The sequence below is a fragment of the Phocoena phocoena genome, chromosome 16 (genome assembly GCF_963924675.1).
Source record: "Phocoena phocoena chromosome 16, mPhoPho1.1, whole genome shotgun sequence".
Taxonomy (NCBI): Eukaryota; Metazoa; Chordata; class Mammalia; order Artiodactyla; family Phocoenidae; genus Phocoena; species Phocoena phocoena.
The window spans coordinates 26,011,461-26,032,357 of NC_089234.1; the positions used below are offsets into that span (position 1 = coordinate 26,011,461).

The 20,897-nt window shown below is 51.4% G+C and overlaps 1 protein-coding gene across 2 annotated transcripts in view; it reads right to left on the reverse strand.

Annotated features, from left to right (window-relative positions):
• The window catches only part of SUFU (SUFU negative regulator of hedgehog signaling), a 109,098-nt gene that overhangs the window by 9,019 nt on the left and 79,182 nt on the right, over window positions 1–20,897 (reverse strand). For both annotated transcript variants that reach the window (XM_065894249.1, XM_065894248.1), the window contains exons 8-10: window positions 18,746–18,857; window positions 4,094–4,228; window positions 2,405–2,543 (exon numbers count right to left, since the gene is read on the reverse strand). In XM_065894249.1, coding sequence (XP_065750321.1) covers window positions 2,405–2,543; window positions 4,094–4,228; window positions 18,746–18,857 — 386 coding nt within the window. The remainder of the gene's footprint in view (window positions 1–2,404; window positions 2,544–4,093; window positions 4,229–18,745; window positions 18,858–20,897) is intronic.

Sequence of the window (20,897 nt, forward strand, 5' to 3'; positions counted from 1 at the left end):
CTCAGACTCCCGGGGAGACAGGCAGCCCCACAGGGAGACTCAGAGGCCCACAAGTAATTACAAGCCCAGGTTCCCACAAGCTAGGGAGCTGCCTGTGACCACAGTGGCAAGACCCTGAAGAGGAAGGCGGGCTGCCAGTCAGATGCAGGAAGTGCTGACTGCTTTGGGGGCGGGGTGGGGAGGAGGGCTGGTGTGGGTGTTGGCTTCACAGCTGAGGACAGGCTGGCCTGGGGGCAGGGGCAGGGGCAGCGGGTTTCCCAGGGCTCCCTGGAAAGGGCCTTGAGAAACCCCTTGGTGAGTTAGGGTGCGTGCCTGGGGAGCGGGCCCCAGCCAGCCTTCCCGGGAGCTCCCCTGTGAGCTGGCCCCTGTGGTGGACCACACTAATGAGCCCATAACACAGGCCTTTGATTAAGCAGCTCCCAGCACAGCAACTTTATTGAAACATGCCGAGGCCAGCGGCTGGTTCCCACAGCTCCCGTTCCCGGGGCAACGGCGCCTGGGAGGGGACCATGTGCTGGGAGTCAGCAGGGCGAGTGCTCAAGCTCACTGAGGGGCTGCCAGGGAGGCGAGGGGGAGCAGGGCTGGAAGGGAACACCAGTAGCCGGAGGATCAGGGGCTTGGGAATCAGGGTTGGGCCCAGACCTTTGTGGGGACTGGGGGGCAACGTGACATCTGCCGAGTTCTCTGGAGGCCCAGGTCCCCAGGCTGCTGAGAACTGGAGACGCTGACTCCCCCCCATCTCCGCTGGGGGCAGGAAGATGTTCCAAGGGGGATGGCGGGGCTCCAAGGACAGGTTCAGAGTTCAGCATGTGAAAGACAACTGGGTGAGATTTCTTCTTGAGTTTGGGGACACTCTAGTTCCTACTTTCCCAAGAAAATGTGCTTAACCTTCAATACACAAAAGTGCTATCTGAGGACACTTCTGCTGAGACCTGTCAACACACTGTCACCTGCTAGGAAGGAGGACCTGTGACCTCTCAGGGGCTGGGGGTCTCCTACACGGTCCCCTGTTCCCCAGTCCTTCCCAGTTCTGCCCAGGCAGAAGGTCTACCCCCTCCCTGCTCTCCACAGAGGCAGCCCGGTGCCCTGGGACACGCTGGGGCTGGGGGGAGGCCCTTTCCACTTGTGCTGGGCTAATTTCAAATGTTATACTTCAGAGCTTTTGCTACAGCAACTACCAACACCACATGGACAGAAATCTAATGTTACCAAGTGGGACTTTTAAAATGTATTTATAACTTTATGGTTCAAAGTAATTTTGTTATGAAACAATGTAATAACAACAGTGGAAAAAGGCAAGATAATTTATGGAACACAATATCCCTAAAGCACCGGCTTCCATTTCTACCTCAGCTTAGTCTGGGGAGTGTGGTTGGTGTCCTTTGTTTGCCGTTTGTTTTAATTAAGGGTTAGTATTTTGGTGGGGAGGGGCAGGGAGGAGCTGGCCTGAGGAAGAGACACAGACACTCAAAGACTAAAAACATGCCTACATTAATGCTATATACACTTCACAGACCCCCACAGACCAGGCTAAACCCACAGAACTGGCAAAAATCTCTTCCCCTTTACAGTAATCCCTCCGCCCACCCGCATCCTCCACCATACACCACAAACAAGGCAGAGTCACCTGTTAGATCAGGGTCAGATTCCCTTTCTGAGAGAGGTAAGGTAGAGTTCCTCCTCCCGTGCCCCCAACAAACAAACAAAAAAGGATGTTGTTCCTCTAATACATCCGGGAGTGGGAATCAGGGTTGGGCCGAGTACCCGTTAGAGACCTGGACGGGGCCGGGGCTGGAAGGAGGCCTATGGCTCTCAGGCCCCAGCACCCCGCTTGGCAATGGCTTGAAGCTGTGCTCCAGCCAGAACAGCAAAGGAGGGACAAAGTATTCCGGAAAAGCCAGCAGGTTTCTGCACAGAGAAGCTGGGTGTCCATCAGGAGGAAAAGGAGAACCATTAGACGGGGGAGGCTGTGTGCCAACGCCTGCCCATCTCAGCCCAGCTGAGGCATCCAGGTCCAGATGCCCACTTTCTAGGAATTCCGGTGGGCTTTCCATATAGCACGAGAGTGGCTTCCACACTTCCTCCCATCCTGCTTCACCCTTCCGCTTCCTGTTCCTTGGTTTACCCAGTGTGCAGAAAGTCTCACATCCCTCAAACCTGAACTTCCATGGCAAACAGAATTATCAACGGTCAGGGCTTAGAGAGTTATCGCTCCTGCCTCAGGGTATGGGGGAGAGGCCAGGAAGTGCTTCTGGAGCTGGTGGGCTAGGCGGTAGCATCCACACTCCACATGGCATCTCACAACCAGCCCCTCAGGAAGAGGAGCCGCCAAGAGCTGCCAAGGGAGGACCGAGAAGGGGTGGGCACGGAAAGGAGGGAGGGAGAAGAAAAGGAGCCTTCTCACTTGTAGCCAGGGTCCATGAGCTGCGTAAGGGTGCTCTTCGGTGGCAAAGGCGCCTTCTACTCCCGTGGAGACAAAGGTGATGGCCATGTCACCTGTGATACTTTTATATGTAAAGTGCCGTCCGTGCAGGAGCCTGCCCCTGGGGGTGGGAACATGAGACAGTGAGAGCAGGCCTGGCCAAGGCTCGGGGCTGTGGAGGCTACACTCCCCAGGATGGGCTGTCTGGCAAATGCCCTCCTGACCGACCATCTGCCCACTAACAGGGGCCTGGAACTAAACACGTTCATCTCAACACCTCCCAAGAGAAGCCTCTTACGAGTTCTCTACTGTTATCCTTCCAAAGTGCTCAAGGCTAGCAGATACTAGAGCAGCATTCAAAGGGCCTGAAAGGGGATGCGAGTCCACCTCCTTCGTGTCCTGGTGGGGAGACTGAGGCCAGAGAGGCCAGTTAGTAATGTGCCCAAGGTCAGGCCCAAGGCTAAAAGGTGGATCGTGCCCCATAGGGGTGAAGAAGCACCTAAACGAATTTCCCACACCCTGGGATGACGGCCTAGTGCCCTCACAGCACAATCCTGTGTCCGGGGCACAGTCTTCCACCTCCTCCTGGCTCCCCACGAGATTTAAATGGCTACCAAGGCCACATCTTTAAAAAAAAAAAAAACGCTGAAGCCAAGTGGGGTCACTCTGAGGGAGCCACAAGAAGTTACTGTTAATCCCAAGTCTGGAAATACACCTGGGGGAAGGGCAGGCAGGGGCAAGCAGTGGGGCAGAGATGCCAGTCAGCAAAGGAAGCAAAACCTGCTCTTGGCTTTCTCGCGTTGCCTCAGATTAACCCTTCACCAGCCTAAAGGCCCTGAGCCTGGGCCAGAGAGGGAGCTGGAGAGGAAATCGTTGGGGTCCTGGGGGGGTGGTGCGGGGGCCTGGCCAGACCCTGATCGCTCTGGCCACTTGCTCTCGTGGCCCTACTGGGCAAGGCTGGTCACCACACAAGGTCCTTCCTCAGGCTCCAGGGACAGTGGGGACGGTCCAAACCAGTGCAACCCCTTTCTTCCTTGTCACTGCTGTCTGAGTTTAGAGTTATCCTTGCTGCTTCTCCTGCTATAAAAGTGAGGGTGGAACCCCTGAGGGCTGTGGAGGAAGCCACAGCTGCAACAGGTTCAGCCCTGTGCAGCATCCCCATGCAGAGAGCTGAATTCTGGCCACAGGGGTGGGTTTCTGGCACTGTGGACAGCAGCAGGAGGGACACAGCTGGGCTTCTGGGTCCCTCAAGGAGTCTGCTGTGCGGGCCACGGGGTTTGGAGAACTGAGTGTTTCTGCATGGAAAAGCAGCAAAGAGGAGAAAATAGAGTACCACCCATCAGATTCCCCTGCCCTACCATCCCAGTGCTACTGGGGACCCTGCCACCCCTGACTCTGGGCTGGTGGGATGGCAGGGCATCTGAGACTCCCTAGGTCACTGAACCTTCGTAAGGGAGCAGGGCTGGGGGACACTTCTCTGGACAAAGGAGTGCTCTCCAGTGCGGTGAGGGCTACTGGAGGGTTCAGGGTCCACAGGCTCCCCCAAAGGCCCAAGATGGAGCGGGCTGACTAGCTCTCCTCCCCACCTGGGCCCCAGACTCTGCCTCGGTGTAGGGGGCAAGCACAGGCCTGGTGGCTCCTTGAGGCCAGGTTGTATGCTGCGGGGCTTACCTTAGGCAGAGAGGAATGAGGGCTCCTGACTCCTGGTTGAATTTCAGATGTACGCTCTCGAGCTGCCGCGTGCGGATCAGCTCATGGGGAATAATGGCCGTGGAGCTGTCACTTTCCAGGCTGTCTTTGCGGCTCCTGCGAAGCAAGCACAGGAACAGGTTCAGCACAAGGTGAAAACCGCAGGACAGGAGGCTCTCAGGCCAGGCTCCTGAGGAACGACAAGGATGGTGATTGATGATGAAGATAACAACAGCCACCATTTACTCACTACACGCTCGCCAAGTGCCAGCCCTGCGTGAGGCACCTCTCGCTGATTATTCCTCACAGCGCCCCCGTGAGGTGGGCACTATTATTATGGCCCTTTTACAGATAAGGAGCCGGATCAGGGAGGTGACCTAACTTGTCCAGGTCACACAGCGGGGACTGTAGAACTGGGATTTGGTCGCAGGTAGGTCTGGCTCTGAAGCCTCATCTTTGGCCAACACTCTGTATAAAAGCTTATGTCACAGTGGCTTGTTCTTCCCTAAGATAGCAGCAGGGGCTTCTGGGAGCCCTTCTTCCCCTGCCCTAGAGCCTCAGACCCCAAGTTCTCTAAGGCTGGGGTGCTAGAGTGCCAAAAGACATGGCTCCGAGAGCTTCCTTCCTGCTGACCCTGAAAAGGCTGACGTCAGAGCAGGCTCAGAGCATGCACACACCTGCTAATGGCCAGCAGCTGCCGTGACATACACATCCTTCATCCAACAGGAAATGACACAGTCCTCATCGAGGGGTGGAAACCAGGCTCTCATTAGTCAGATCAGTGAGCTTGGCTGGGCAGCAGGACCGGGCCACCACCCTGCTGGGCTACGAGGCCCCAGGAACCCTGGACCAGATTCCTCCTGACTGTGGCCCCAGCCATGGCGAACTGTCACTTCTGCCTCATGCTCCCTCCTGTCCTGCTTCCCACCCACAGCTTGCTCCACAGCTGGGCCACGGGGTCCCTTTGCAATCTAAGATTTGCTCTTTCAAATTCAGCTGCCCCCACTGACAACCTCTCAAATCTGCCTCAGCCAGAAGTGAGGATTACCCACTGATCTCATTCAAAAGGCCAGATCCTGGTTTGGACTGTGAATCTCAGAACAATTCCCCAAGTGAACAAAATACTGGGAGAGAAGCTTTAGTTATTTATCGCTGAAGTGGCAATAGCCACCCAGGACGTCTGGGCTTGACAGTCGCACAGCCAGTGGGGGCCCAACCTCCTTACACACTGGGGGGCTGAGCACTGGGGCCTGTGGCCCAATGAGGCACCCCAACACTCAGAGCACCTCCCCAGAGGGAGGAGGATGTGAGGTCAGCAGGCAGGATGGAGGGTGACATCAGAGAGCACAGGGCCCTACTGAGGCAGTGGTTTATAAAGCTCCCGAGGTAAGGGGGACCATTCCCACCAGCTGGGTGGATCCCAGATGTGACATGTGACTGATCTTTCACAAAGTGGTCCCTTCCTCTGGTTTCCAAAGCCAATTCTGAAACTGCCCTTTGCCCTAGTGTCTCCTTTGACAAACCCTTTCACAAGACCCGTGAAGGAGACAAACATGCTGGCCAAGAGGGTCACTGAATTTCAGGGCTGGAAGGAAACTCTGAGGTTGTTTAATCTACCTCTTTCCTTTACAAAAGAGAGCCGGTAATGTGCCCAAGGCCACAGAGCTGGGCTGTAGCAGGCCATCGTGGGAGCCTAGGACCTCTGACCAACTCTCTTCCCCTTACACCCTGGCTGCTACGCCTCCCTTCTGAGGAGGGCAACACCAAACACCACCCTCGGGGCTCGGACAAGAGCAGGACTCAAGAAAGACAGCAGCCCTCTTCGGTGAGCCCTTACTCTCCTCCAGGGTAAGGAGTCCACAGATTCACTCACTGAGTCCTCACAGCAAGGACTCTACACCAGGTAGATTCCTCTATAGTTAACGCTTCTTGTACAAGTCAGGAAACCCGCGGCTCAGAGAAGTGAGGTGATAAGCCTACAGTCACAGAGTGAGTTTAAGAGGAAAAGCCAGGGTGTGACTCTCACCATCACTTCCCTGTGCTACCTCTGAGACACACCACCATGCTCCCAAAAGGCCTGGCTGCCAGGTGGGGCCTCCGAGCCGGTGGGCCTCTCTGACACAGGCAAAAGTGCTGATGAATAGCAACTGGGGGTGGGAGCAGGGGGGTTGGGAGAGCAGGATCAACAGCACACAGGGCTAGAGATGTCTCAAGCTGGAGGGAAAAATAAATTGTTGAAAGTCAGCTAAAGTCACCTTGGTAACTGCTACAACACACTCACCCGGAACGAGGACATCAAACCCAAGTGCAAACAGCTTTAAAGAAATGGAAAAGAACTTAATCATCTGAAGAATTAATGTGACAAGTGCCCACATTTACACCTCCCACCAACCTTCAATCATTTGAAAACGTACTTTAATCTTTTAAGAGAAAAAAAAAAATTGCAAAATGCTAGATCTGCCGTCCTGGAGCTTGGGTATTTCCGGCATGCTGCTTCAATGGAAACGCGGCTGCTCCACACACACACACGCAGGAGCCCAGCTTTTTGCTGATTTGTTTTTTCTGGACATCGATGCAGAAGCATGAATTATTTGTGTGGGCCGGGTGAGGTATTAAATCTGCAGCCGACACAGGTTTGCAATGTTTTGCATGGTTGTCAGCTTAATCTTAGTCATAAAAAAATAAGTAGTGTGCTCGCCAGCATGGCCTAATTTTTCAGCTGGGCTGTTTTCTCCCTGAGTTCCTAGCAGAGGGGAAGGCAGAGGGCTGGAAGGGAGAATGGCTCCTAGGGAGGCATGGAGGCCCATAACCGCTGGGGGCTGCTAGGAAGATGGGGCCAGGGGATGAAGGATGCTCCGGGAGGCAGAATGGCTAACAACATAGGTTTGGGGTCTGAGTCCCATATGACCTTGGGCAGATAACTTAGCCTCTCTCTAAGCTTCACTGTCCTCTCCACGGGAAGAATAACAATATCCTTTCCTTATAAGGATGAAATGAGATGACCCAGGTGAAGCATCAAACAGTGCCTGGGATATAGTAGGTGCTCAAAACGTTAGCTGGCTGCCTCTAGAACTCTATCTGCTCCTCATGCAGGAATGTTGATAGCTTAATAGAGACTTATTTGCCTTTACCCTGGGCCCAGAATCCAACTGCCTCTGGCCAAGCCAGTCCCCCATTCTGAGCAAAGGTCCTTGCCCTGGGCTTGGAAGAGGGGACTTCTGAGATGGGGCAGCAGCCACTGTGGGCCCCGGGCAACCGGTGGTGTTCTGGGAAGGCCCAACTACAGGCAACTACGGGCCAGCAAAACCCCTTGAGGCCTTTGTTCTGCTGAGAGACATGCTGGCAGGACGGCCTTCCTACACCATCAGCACGATCCCTTCCTGCAATTCTCACCTACTGGTCCTCAAGTTGCCGAGAATTAGTTTAATCCATCCTCCATGACAGCCTTGTAAATCCCCGAGGCTGCTCACAGACCAAGAGGAGTTTCTCTTTTCCAGTATTTGCAGCCTCAACTTTCAACTGTATTCTTAAGATAAGGTCCTGAAATCTTCCATTCATCCAAGTCACTCTCCCTTGGATTCACTCTAGCTTGTCAAAGCCCAAGTGTCATGTCCAGAAGTGAAGTGTCACATGTGGAAATAAATACAGTATGTGGTTTAACCAGCAGATCACAGAAGGACTGTGAGCTTTCTCGTTTGGGATACTTTATTTCTATTAAAACTGTCATCAAATTGTCTATTCTTTGTAACCTCAGCATACTACCAACTTATACCACACTCCCTCTGTCAACAAGATCTCCCTCAGGCTTTCTCGCATGGACTGAGCTTAGACCTCTTCCGCCCTAGCTTGTATGTACTCTAGAGGATTTGGAGCTTAGAACAGAAACCTGCATTAATCTGGCTAGGGTGTCAAGCAGTCTGGATACTTCTGAAACCTGACTCTGGCACCCATCATATTGGCACTCCCCCCTGACTTCACATCACTGACAAAACTGATAAACTTGCCATCGATGTTCTCATCCCAGGCTTTGATTAAATAGTGAATAGGACAGGGCCAGGCAGACAAGATGACAGACTGACATCATCGCTCTTTGGGTATGCTCATCCAACTGATTATAATCCACCCAACCATCCCGTCACTAAGCCCCTCACCCTCCTGGATGCTCTGTATAGACATTTCTCTGTCTTGCCAGCAGTGATGTCAGAAGACACTCTCAAAACATCTTGCTAACCCCCCACCTATACAAGGTCTACAGCACTTCCTTTATCTACCAAATAGAAATAGGTTAAGTGTTTCTAAAAAGGCAGTGAGGATGGTCCGGCAGGTCTGACTCTTTGTGAATGCATGCTGTCTCTCAGGCCTCACTGTTTTTCCTTAGAGAGTGTTCACAGCCTACTCGCTGAATAATCTAGCCCAGAGTTTTCCCTGTGAGTTGACACCAAGCTCACTAGTCTAGAGAGTGCAAGATGCTTTTTGCATCTTGAAATTTTTGAGTGCTTTCAGTCTGTCAACACCTCTCTCCCATTCCCTCAGAGATTACTGACAACAGCTTCCTGAATCTCATCTGCCAATTATTCTGGGGTGCAATACATGTGGACCAGGAGATCGGAAATCATGGCTTCAAACCTCTTATCGATGCCTGTATGACTCTTCCTAGTCTAATAACCATTCTCTTTGAGATGGAAGCACAATATAAGTAGAGGAAATTTTTGTTGCCTCTCTGCCTCTGATTAACATTACTCTGTCCAAACAATGGGGCCTAGGTTTTCTTCTTGTTCCAAACAGAACTATGAAAAACAAAGTCCTTTTTGCTGATCATAGCCCTTTTTTGCAAGACTTAATTCTTCTTGAGTTTCAGCTTTTCTTGATCCTGTTCCTTAAAGTGTCTGTTGGTATAACATACTTCTCTCTCCAGCTTTTGTTCAAATTCTTCAAAAATATTCTGAGTTATGTAAAGAATTCTCTACATATCTCTACTGGTCCCCAGAGGTATTACACCTCTTTTTAGTTTTCAGGGGACTTTCTGCAATAATAGTGTTAAGGGGTACCTTTAACTGAGTGCACACTATAATGCCAGGTCCTATGCTAAACCCTTTATATACTTTAGTCCTTTCATTTCTATAACAACCCTATAAATAGGTATTATTTTTCCCATTTTACAGACGAAGAAACCGAGACTCAGATACTTAAATAACTAGTCCAAGATCACACAATGGGCAAATAAAGGGCTGAGACAAAAACCCCAGGTCTTCCTGACGCCAGCTAAAGTGTAACCACAATATTTTTCCTTAAGAGCCTCCCATCCCTCTGAGTGGTCTTTTCTTCTGGGGTTTCAAAGTCCATGAAGACACATCTATTTTTTTTTTTTCCCTGAACTCTTAAAAGAATTGCTTCCTAGAAGCCACAGCAGGGCTTCCCAAAGGGTATTTGAGGGAATTTTAATTTAAGAGAAGCTTCTAGAAGAGCAGATGTGGCAAAGGCTGGATGCAATACACTGCACCTCAGATTAAAGATTCATAAAACGTTGGCATTTCGAAGACTCTGAGGAGGACTACAGAGGGCAAAGGAACCAGTTTCATTTTGTGTAAGCCAGTCTCTTCCAACCTTAGCCACAGGAACCCCTTTTCACTTAATCCCCAACCGACCTCCCTAAAAGGCTGTGGGGACCCTCCCTCTGGGGACCACTGGTCAGGCAGTGCTCTGACAAGGCCCAGGGTTTTCCCTCCTGAACCCTGCTCTGCCCAAGCGCTCTTTCCCAAGGCCCTGTCACTCCCACTCCATCAGCTTCCTTGCCGGTCAGAGTCAGGTGCACAGCCGAGGCGCCTCGTCATTTTCTTCACCCCAAGACAGATGATCTCAGGAGGCCTGTCAGACACGTATACGATGCTCACCTTCAGCTCTCAGCCCGATGCCGGGGAAGCTGAAGTTCTTCTGAGTGACCAGGGCTTACCTTGGTGCCAATTTTGTGATTTTTACCTGGAATTTTGTGTCATTCTTTCTTTTTACTGTGCAGGGCAAGCTGTAACAGCTCCTACAATATCACTTCTTTGACTTTTTTTTTTTACTATTCTTTTTTTAAAGTTGAAAGAGCCAAATAGTTCTATAAGGTTCATTACAATAGTCAGCAGTCTTTCCATTCCCCACTCCTTGGAGAAAACCACCGTCATCTCTGTTAGCTGATTCTTTTGGTATTTTCCTCAATACCTCTAATATACTTTCTTTCTACTTCCTGGTATTCCCTTTTCAGGCTTTATCTATTGACTTGCTGCTACAGAAGATGAGCTTCTAGCTCCCTTCCATCCCACCCTCCCACCCTCCCAAGATAACTATATCGTAAGTTTGCTTGGCTAAGTATTAAGTGTTTACGTTATTATACTAATGCTATTTACAACTGAGTCATGTAGTATAATATGATTACTTTTCCTTTCTAGTGTGATTTTTAAAATTATTTATTTATTTATTTAATTTTTGGCTGCATCGCGTCTTAGTTGCAGCACGCGGGATCTTTCATTGTGGCGTGCAGGTTTCTCTCTAGTTGTGGTATGTGGGCTCCAGAGCACACGGGCTCAGTAGTTGTGGTGTGTGGGCTTAGTTCCCCTGTGGCATGTGGGATCCTAGTTCCCCAACCAGGGATCAAACCTGCATCCCCTGCATTGGAAGGTGGATTCTTAACCACTGGACCACCAGGGAAATCCCTAGTGTGATTTTCTATTTTCCTTGTATTTAATAACTGTGTTGGTTTTCTATGTGTTTATTGCTAATTCAATCCTAAACTAAACTAATGACCAATGGCCTATAGATTCTCCCAAGACTTTCAAATAGAGCAAATATTTATCAATTTTATCTTCTTTTTAAAAAATTAATTAATTAATTAATTTATGTCTGCGTTGGGTCTCCGTTGTTGCGCACGGGCTTTGTCTAGTTGCGGCAAGCAGGGGCTACTCTTTGTTGTGGTGCGCGGGCTTCTCACTGTGGTGGCTTTCTTGTTGTGGAGCAAAGGCTCTAGGTGCGTGGGCTTCAGTAGTTGCAGCACACGGGGTCAGTAGTAGTGGCTCGTGGGCTGTAGAGCGCAGGCTCAGTAGTTGTGGCACACGGGCTTAGTTGCTCCGCAGCATGTGAGATCTTCCCAGACCAGGGCTCGAACCCATGTCCCCTGCATTGGCAGGTGGATTCTCAATCACTGCGCCACCAGGGAAGTCCCTCAATTTTATCTTTTTAAAGACACTTCTCCAGGGGCTTCCTTGGTGGTGCAGTGGTTAAGAATCTGCCTGCCAATGCAGAGGAGATGGGTTCGAGCCCTGGTCCAGGAAGGTCTCACATGCCGCGGAGCAACTAAGCCCGTGCACCACAACTACCGAGCCTGCGCTCTAGAGCCCACGAGCCACAAATACTGAGCCCACGTGCCACAAATACTGAAGCCCGCGGGCCTAGAGCTGATGCTCCACAACAAGAGAAGCCACCACAACGAGAAGCCTGCGCACCGCAACAAAGAGTAGTCCCCGCTCGCCGCAACTAGAGAAAGCCCACATGCAGCAACAAAGACCCAACACAGCTATAAATAAATAAATAAAACTTATTTTAAAAAAAAAAGAGTAGCCCCTGCTCACCACAACTAGAGAAAGCCCGTTTGCAGCAATGAAGACCCAACAGAGCCCAAAAAAACCAAATTAAATAAATAAATTAAATATCATTAAAAAAAAAAAAAAAAAAAAGACATTTCTCCAGAGGATCCTTCCAAACGACTCTAGTCTGAACTGTCTGCCTTCCGTTTTTGCAGCACAACTGTCGTCATGGGATCACCCCTTACCTTCACACTGGTGATTCCTCTCGCCTCTTTCTCATGTTGGATCCTATTTCCTGCTCCCCGTATGTCTTCCTCACTCATTTCGATGGTGCATATCCTCTAGCAGATTTCACTTTTTTAGTATGCTTCTCTCTGACCTGCCACCCTCAGGGGTTTTCAGGCAAATTAAAACACCAGCTTTACTCTGTGCACTGGTATAGAGACTTCCAAGGCCTTCTTTCGTTATTTTTTCCTGTGAATTGGCAGGCAACTCCTCCACTTTTATCTTCTTTTACAGGCAGTACCCAGTGGTGAAGAGGTCTGGATCTGGATTCAAACAACCCAAGGTTCAAATTTTGGCTCTGAACTTTATTAATCTTGGCTCATTGACCCAAAATAAGTTATACAATCTATCTAAGCCTCCGTGTTCTTGTTTGTAAAATGGGGACAAAAATAGCCCACAACACAGGGCCTGGCATATGACGATACTTAATAAAAACTGCTTGCTTGGGACTTCCCTGGCGGTCCAGTGGTTAAGACTCTGTGCTTCTACTGCAGGGGACACGGGTTCGATCCCTGGTCGGGAAGCTAAGATCCTACATGCCACGCGGCCAAAAAAACAAAAACAAAAACAAAAACCTGCCTGCTTGGTCACAGAAGCTGTCCAGCCCAGGATTCTTCCTGTATTGGGAGCACTGAGGACTGGTTTGTGGATGGCTCAGAGGCACACCTCAGTAATTCATCAATTGATCTAAATCTTTCCATGTCTTTCTTTTTTACTACCTGTCTCTGTAACACATCCTATATTTACACTTTCCACTGTTTAAGGGGACTTTTTACATATCCTAACACACCTTCTCTTTCCAGTGTCAGGACAGACTCCTGATTTCTAGTGCTGCACATAGTACAGGCCCCTGTTCACCCTACCCACACTTCACAGATTGACAGAACCGTATCCATGTTTCCTCTCCACCCTGGTCTCTACAGACTGAAGAGTCTTAATTTTTCCATTTTAGCCTCAGGGTATTGGTCACATTCTATCAATGGCAGCAGGTGTGGAAAGGAGAGGAGCCCAACCACCGAGACTCCTTTTAGCCACAATCCCAGTCCTGTGACAGTGATGACGTCTGCACTGGCCACACGACTTGGGGCCTTTTCCTTGGGGACGCCCGGGAGCAGGAACCAGGGCACCCGGGTTGGCAACTATTCAGAAGTGAAGTGGGTTTGGCCTGCTGAGCCCAGCTCAACCTCTGGCTTCTGCCACTTGCTTGGGAGATTATTCCTTTTGCTTTCAGATTGCTGACGAAAGCTCTGAACTTTCCAGAGAAAGAACCACTTGCAGGTTTCCCTTCAGAGCAGGACTGGGACAGGGTGTGGGTGTGGGTGAGGGCACCAGCTCACCTCCACAGTTACTGCTACCATCTGAATTTGGAAAAATTATCTGATGAGGATGACACACGGAGTAAAAGGCCTTAAAAGGTTATTGGTAAACACCAACAACCAAACGATGAAACGCAGTATTTTCACTGTGAATATTCCAAGGATGGAACGTGATGATAGAACAGTGGGACGGAGTGTGGGTGAAGAAGACAGAGTGAGGAAAACTTGTGTTAAGGTTGGTGGATTCCTTCATCAACTACTAATTCCTCTGGGCACCAGGGACCGCCACCCGCAGCCTTGTGGTCTGACTCAGGTGGGAGACTAGGACCCCTGCTTTCCTGAACGAGCCTGCTCTAGCCAGAGCCCTTGGCTTCCTGGTTTCTGAGACACTGAGTCATTTCCTCTCTCCAGCTCTCACCTTTGAGCCTTCCTTTTCCCTTCCCTGGAGAAGTGACTCACTACTGAAGTGTTGGGTGACACTGAGGATCAAGGATGGGCGATAAAAATACTCCTGATTGTGCAACTTGAGGAAGATAGATGCAGTTTGGATTGAGAATTCAATGTGCCGGCCATGAACTCTGAGGCTGGGGTGTTAACAATGGCCACTGCTTCACATCTTTGGGGAAGTAGAGCAGAGAATGGAGTTCAAACAGAAATTCACCCAGGCAGGACTGCTGTGGAGCCCTTGATCTGCCCTTTCGAGTGTGTATTTCCGAGAAAGGCACATAAAGGCAGGCACTTAGCAAGACAAATGTGGATCACAGAGGCCTGGGCCCTTCCTCCCATCAGCCCTGTGGGGCCTGGCTGGGGCCCTGAGAGCAGGGCTGTTTCTTCTTGGGTTTTTCTCTCCAGTGAAAACAACCGTACTTCCCCAGCGTGGGAGTGGTGAGGGGCGCCAACATGACACACTCGGGCTCCAGGCAGGCCACTGCACTGACATGATAGAGCCCTTTGAGCAGGGTTACCCAAGACTGCCCTGCATGCAGGAAGTGACGGCAATAGCCCAGCTGTTTTCCCAGATGGAAACTCACCTTCCTTCACCCAATTCACTGGATGCAAACGAGATATTTTCTTCTTCTAATTAATCTTCATGGGTCTCATGGGCTGAGCAAAACAAAACACAATTTTCTCTAAAGGATGACTCTTTGGCCAGGTCACAAGCTATTCAAGATGGGAACAGAGGCAGCATGGCTACCCATCCAAAAGGCTAAAGAGATGGGAGCAGAGACACTCATAAAAGTGGAGAGAAATACATGTGTGTTTTGTGTGCATGTTGGGGGAAGGGTGCAGATGAAAATGTCACAACAGGAGAAATCATGCTACGAAACCTTAATTTTCCAGAAAATTAAGGCAACAAGCAAAAAAAAAAAAAAAAGCCTTAAAAGCTGCTGGTGCAATTCCAGAAGACTGAGAAACTTAGCTCAGCGATGACGGTTAGTTTGCTTTTTTTTTTTTGCGGTACGCGGGCCTCTCACCATTGTGGCCTCTCCCACTGCAGAGCAGAGGCTCTGGACGCGCAGGCTCAGCGGCCATGGCTCACAGGCCCAGCCGCTCTGCGGCATGTGGGATCCTCCCGGACCGGGGCACGAACCCGTGTCCCCTGCATCGGCAGGCAGACTCTCAACCACTGCGCCACCAGGGAAGCCCTAGTTTGCTTTTTAAAGATGCCTCAACTACAAAGTGTCTCTCCCACAGCCAGGAACCTTCCCCCCCCAACACATGTGCACACACATGCATGGGCCCTGCCCCTCTTTGCGGGGCGGGGGGGGTTATGTGACCCAGAGAGCTCCCTAAAGGTCCCCCAACCTCAATCAGTGACTCACTGGCAGAAGGAGGAGGAGGTCCTGGTACACTGATGCAGGTTCCCAGCATCAGAGCAAGTTTATAGAAATGCAAACCTCCCCACGCAATGCACCTGACCGTGCACATCCCCGGGGTCACTGTGGGGAGGCTGGGAAGCAAAGGCCAGACTCCACAGGACAGTCCACGTCTAACCAGGCAACCTCAGACAGAGGATGCCAGTGACTTTTTCTCCCTCGACCCAGGTCCTTATAAATGTCGGCAGGCACAGCCCTTAAGCTGGGCTCCCCTCAGTGGCACAGAGGAGTTGCTTCCCAAACTCACGTGGGCAGGCCGTGGGAAGGGAGGCGCCAGCAAGCCGAAGGAGGCTTTTCTCAACTGATCATCTTGGGAAAAGCCAGATACAAATTTCATGGCTGGAATGCAGGGGTTGTGAAACGCTGGAAGAAGCCCCAAAGAGGGCCAAGGACTCCCCTTCCGGGAAGGCGGAAGGCGGTGGGAGGAGGGTTGGCAGGGGGAGTGGGAGAGGAGCAGTTACCCAGAGGGCCCTGCCTCTCTGGGAAGCAGGAAGTGAGGCCTCAAGCAAAAAAGAGAGAAATCCCCTAGCCCTGAAGTGGTGGAGGGGCCAGAGATATACGGTTGGTTTTGTTTCTGAACATGAAGAAAACAAGGCTTTGTGTTAAAAAGTAATTCTGGTATAAATGAGACAATTATGACACATCTTGTTATCTCTGGGATTTGGAAGCACTGAGCCTGGCGGCATGTCTTCCCTAGAGTTAAATACAAACAGTAAGCTTCTAACATGGGGCTTTAGCCTTGTCCTCGGTGCCAAGGGAGCAGTCTCTACTCATGCTTTGACTAGTTAGAGGAGGTCCACCTATGAGGGTGAGAGACACAGTCTGGGGTGTCCCTCACACGGTCCCTGAGAATGGAGTAAGGAGGACCACACCATGTTAATGGCTGAGGGACTGCCCTAAGTGCCACCCTTTTCTCACCTTGGCCAAGTCACTCAGTTTCCTCATCTCTCAACGGGGGATAATAAGATTATCTACTTCACAGAGTGACTACGAGGATGGTATAAAGCACTTGGAACGTTACCTGGCACTTGCACCTGATCAGTGTTAGTCACCATTAAGGTGGGAAAAGATCAAGTGCCTGATTCCCTCAGGTAGGCCAGAGCCCAGCTGCTAATACTCAGGCTCCACTGGCTCTTCTGAACCTCTGTTCTATCTCCACAGCCTTCTCAAACCACGCTCAGGCCCATAAGACTGTGCATCAGAGCCCCAGCCCAGAAAGCCTGACTAAAGGAAATCGGACACGAAGACACAATAGGGCCCATGCCGGTCACTCCTCCACAGGGAGAGGAGCAAACACTAGTGCCAGCACATTTTGGGTTGGCTTTCTCAGTCACAATCCATGCGGTTTATCTGAAACCGGGTCAGGTCCCAGGGTGGGCAGCACAGATATTACAGTCGTGCGTGCTAATCTGAACTGAGGCCGCCGTCATCGATCCTGAGGTGACAGGGAGCTGGAGACTTGAGGGAGGGTTGGAAAATGTTCTTGGCAAAGGAGGAACCATTTCTCAACCAACTGCTAACAAACTGGTAACCAGCACTGACAACCTTAGAGGAGACACTCCGATTCCCTTCAGACTGCAGATTCCAGCACCTTGGAGACGCGACTGGGTCCTTGAGCTGCAGGGAGGGGAGATGACCCCAGATGGCTGCACCTCTGATCTATTCGCATCCATCTCTCTGCAGCTCAGCCAACTCAGGCCAAAGAGAGGAGGCTGCAGCCTCTGCCCGGAGTCTACAGATAGTCCTTGGACCAGATCCGATGCCCCACTGCCCAGTAGGCTGAGTCTGGGCTGGATGTCTGCATCCAGGAACTCTGTGTGCCTTACAGTGTCTGGGGGTGCAGCAGCTGGAAGTACGCCGTAGACTGGGAGTGAGATCTCAGACTTGTCCCAGATGTATAGTAGGGGCAAGTGGGCTGCCTCCACAGGAGCCCCTGCCCTTCTGCCCAGAAACCCAGACCTTTGGAGGTGGAAGGGCCATCTGGACTGAGACTACAAGTTATGGGGCAATCTCCTTGAGCCTTTAAGCCTTCAATTACCTCCCGACCTCCCATCAGTGCCAGTGGGGCCCAGAGGAAGAGGCCAAGCTCAGGGCACGCGAAGGAGTATGGCCCTGGGACAGGGTCCAGACTCACAGGTGGAGAGTTTCCAGATGCCCCACGACTCAGCCTGGCCATCTGCTCCTGCCAGGGGAAGATGGTGCCTTAAGCCAACTCCTTCAAGGCGGCTGGCTGCAGAAATCCACTGGCTGGAGTTGAAAGCTGCTTGGAGGTGGCAGTGGAAGCTTCTCCAGGCTCTTGCAAAAGGCCTCTACTCTCATGGCTTCTGGATGGCAGATTCTTCAGGTGGGCCACCTTGGGCAGCCAGAGTAACTCTCCCTACTCCACAATCTGCTCCCAGGTTACAGCCTCGACTTTAACCAGCCAGGCCTCCCCTGTTCCATCCCTGTCAGCTTCTTCACCTGCTTGTTAAAATTCCAGGGCTCCTTCAAGGCCCGTCTCATGTCCTTCCTCCTCCAAGAAGCCCTCCCTAACTACTCCAGATCATGCTGACTTGACCCTTCTGTAGCACAATAGATCATTACCATTTCTGGGGATCGTGGATGAGCAACTGGAGCTAGAATTCAAAGGAACTATTTCCAACAAATTACATCCACAGACAGAATCATGCCAATTAATTAACTGTTTCAGTTCATGTGCCCCCAAAAGAGCCTACACCTCAGATGGCCCTCTGGGTCCTGAGCCTGCGACACAGCAAGTGTGTAATAAAGACTTCTTAGAAGAAGGACGGATCACCCTGGTCTTGCAGGAGTGGTCCGCCTCCCTGTTAGCCCAGGGCACAGCAACTTCCTCTCTGGCAGGCAGGGTTCCTGCTCTGGGCTGCCAGCTCCCAGGCATCCCCTGCCAGCAGCTATTCCCTAGAGTTGCCCTGGGACTAAGGGCAGAGGGGGGTGCCCAGCTCCAGCTCTGCCCACCATTCGCCCCCATCAGAGGAAGAGAGGTCAGCAGGAAGTGGATCTGACCTCTGGGGTGGTCACAGTCTCTCCTAAGAGCTATAGGGGCTCTTGGACAGACAGCAGAGGCCTGCAGAGGACTTCCCTTCCCTGGGCCCCATGGAAGGGAGGCAGGAAGAAGGGCCTCAGCAGCAGGCGTCCAGTCCGGGGCTGGCCAGACAGGGAGGCCCCTGGGGTTGCAGCTATCAGCCGGAGACCAGGCTCCAGGAAGGAAGGAAGGGCAACTCTGGCCGAGGCCGAGATAAGGAGGGGAATCGTGCTCAGCACAATGGGCTCCCACAAGGCTGGGAGGCCCCAAGTCAGATTTTGCCCCAACTTGGCCTCCCATCTGCTCACACAGCCTATGTAAATATTTACTGTTGTTTATATTTCTGGTCCGCTGCGTTCCCTCTGAGGCCCTTACAACCCACAGATCTGTGTGCCCCAGAGACCCTGAGTCCATCCAGCAAGGCCTCTGGGCATTGTTCTCTCTCATGCAAGCCACAGGGACAGGCCCTGAAGGACAAAACTGCCCCCTCGTCCCAGTCCCGGGACACTGCTGTCGGGAAGCTAGACTAACCCCTCTGTGGGCAGGGCACTTACGGGGCCCGGTCGTGGGTGAGGCCGTTCTGCCGCTGGGGGTTGATTGGCGGAAGGACGGGTTTGCTGTTGATCTCAAGTCCTCTCCTCAAGGTCTCCCGGATCTGCTCCGTGTCTGCAATGACACCATTAAGTTACCTGATGGCCCTCTGGGCCCCCAGCATCCCCATCCCTGTCCTTGGACCCTGGCTCTGCTGATGGGCTCGGGAAAGGCCCCCACGAAGGCTGGTCTTGAGGCCACTCTAGGCATCAGCTGTGCGATCTGAGTGCAGCATGAGGACACAGGGCAGACGAGGCATCGTGTGCTCTGGAAACTTCTGGTCTGAAGAGCACCATTCTTGAGGAAGACAAGGAATGGCCTCTGGACTGCAGAAGGGCACTCTCCAAGGCAGGGCTCTCCTCCACTGTCCTTTCCCATCCTGTGTCACAGGCCCTAGGCTTACCCCTAACATGGCTCCAGACAGTGACTCACAAGACAGCCACTGCCCAAGACCACCCAGGGATTCTACCCACTTAATGGATGCCAGTAAGGGCTGCGAGTGCTCTGCCATGAATGAGCAGGCATCCCTTACACAAGTTCCTGGGTTCCGGGTGGTCAGCTGGTATCTGGCCCTGCCACCCCTTCCCCTTGGGCCGGGTCAGTGGGATACTGAGTCATCTCCCCACCTTGGTACTATCCCAGGGAACCCTGCCTCTCCACGGGTCTGCCAAGGGCCAGGAGGTGACAAAGGAGTCCCCTGGTTGAATTATTTCTTTGCAAGGTGCTTTTCTGGTCTTTGGGGTGAAGCTTACTAGTCTGGTCCCCTATATTGAGATTTTTGTCTAAGATTTACTTTTTGCAAACTGCAAAAAGTACGTTTTTACGTTTGCAAACTGCAAACACACACAAAAAAGCAAATTAACGTTTGTTGGTTAAAGGGTGGGCTTTGAGGATAGAGGTGATATTAACTTTTCTAGTGTTTGGCTTGTTATAGTGGCATGGATCTTACTTTTATAATTTTAAAAAAAATAGGCAATGATGGTTGAAATTTTGGACAAAACTGTGAATCCCTCCTTAAATTAGCTCTTTTGTCAAAAGCAACTGAATGATTCTAATAACTGTACACTCTCTCAGAATCTCCCCAGGGCTTGGCACATCGTTAGAATAAGCAGGAAGGAAAGAAAGGGGTCAGATATTTGCACTAGGGGTTTAAGTTGTTTTTTTGTTTTTTTGTTTTTTTTTTTTTTTTTTGCGTTACGCGGGCCTCTCACTGTTGTGGCCTCTCCCGTTGCGGAGCGCAGGCTCAGCGGCCATGGCTCACGGGCCCAGCCGCTCCGCGGCATGTGGGATCTTCCCGGACCGGGGCACGAACCCGTGTCCCCTGCATCGGCAGGCGGACTCTCAACCACTGCGCCACCAGGGAAGCCCTTAAGTTGTTTTTTATGGAAAGAAAACCTTTTATAAGTGCAGTCACATGGGCTGGTATTTTATTCAGGATTCTAGGTATCTTACTCTTCAAAAGTTAAGAAAAGGTGGAAGAATTGAAAAAGGAAGTAGAAAAAGCAGCTGTAATCACGTCTGTGTAAATGGCCGCTTTTCTTTTGGAGTTAGTTAGGGAGGCCCTTTCTTAAAAACCACAACTGTTTCGCTAACCAAGACCAGCATGGTGAGCTTCCAACAGGGGAGCCATATCCTCCTTCCCCAAGGCCCCCCGACAAAATGCAGCAGGTAAGGGTGCCCTGCCTATGCCCCTTACATTATATCTGCAAGAGAGTGGGGTGGGGAAGTGTGCAAACTGGCTTCACACTCAGGCCTCTCTTGTCTGAGGCCTGGGAGGGCCCAAGGCCAGAGTGATCCTCAGGCCTGGCATGGCTTTCAGGCTGGAGCTGGGCCCTGCGTCAATTCTGTGGGTGGCCGATGCTTGTTCTCTTGCATTTGGGTGGACTATGGCTGTTTCCTGTAACTGTTCTAGGGCTTCCACTCACCTCCCTGACCTCAGATAGCAAGAGGCAAATCTAAAACACAATGGTCACTGCTGGAAGTGCAATCTGAAATACACACAGGAAACACAGGAGAAACGGGTCAGTAAAGCTCTCTTCATTCCACCCTGCTGAAGACCTCACTTGCTGTTTAAATCCTGCCAGGAAATACTGAAACCCGGCCTGGGGAAAGGGA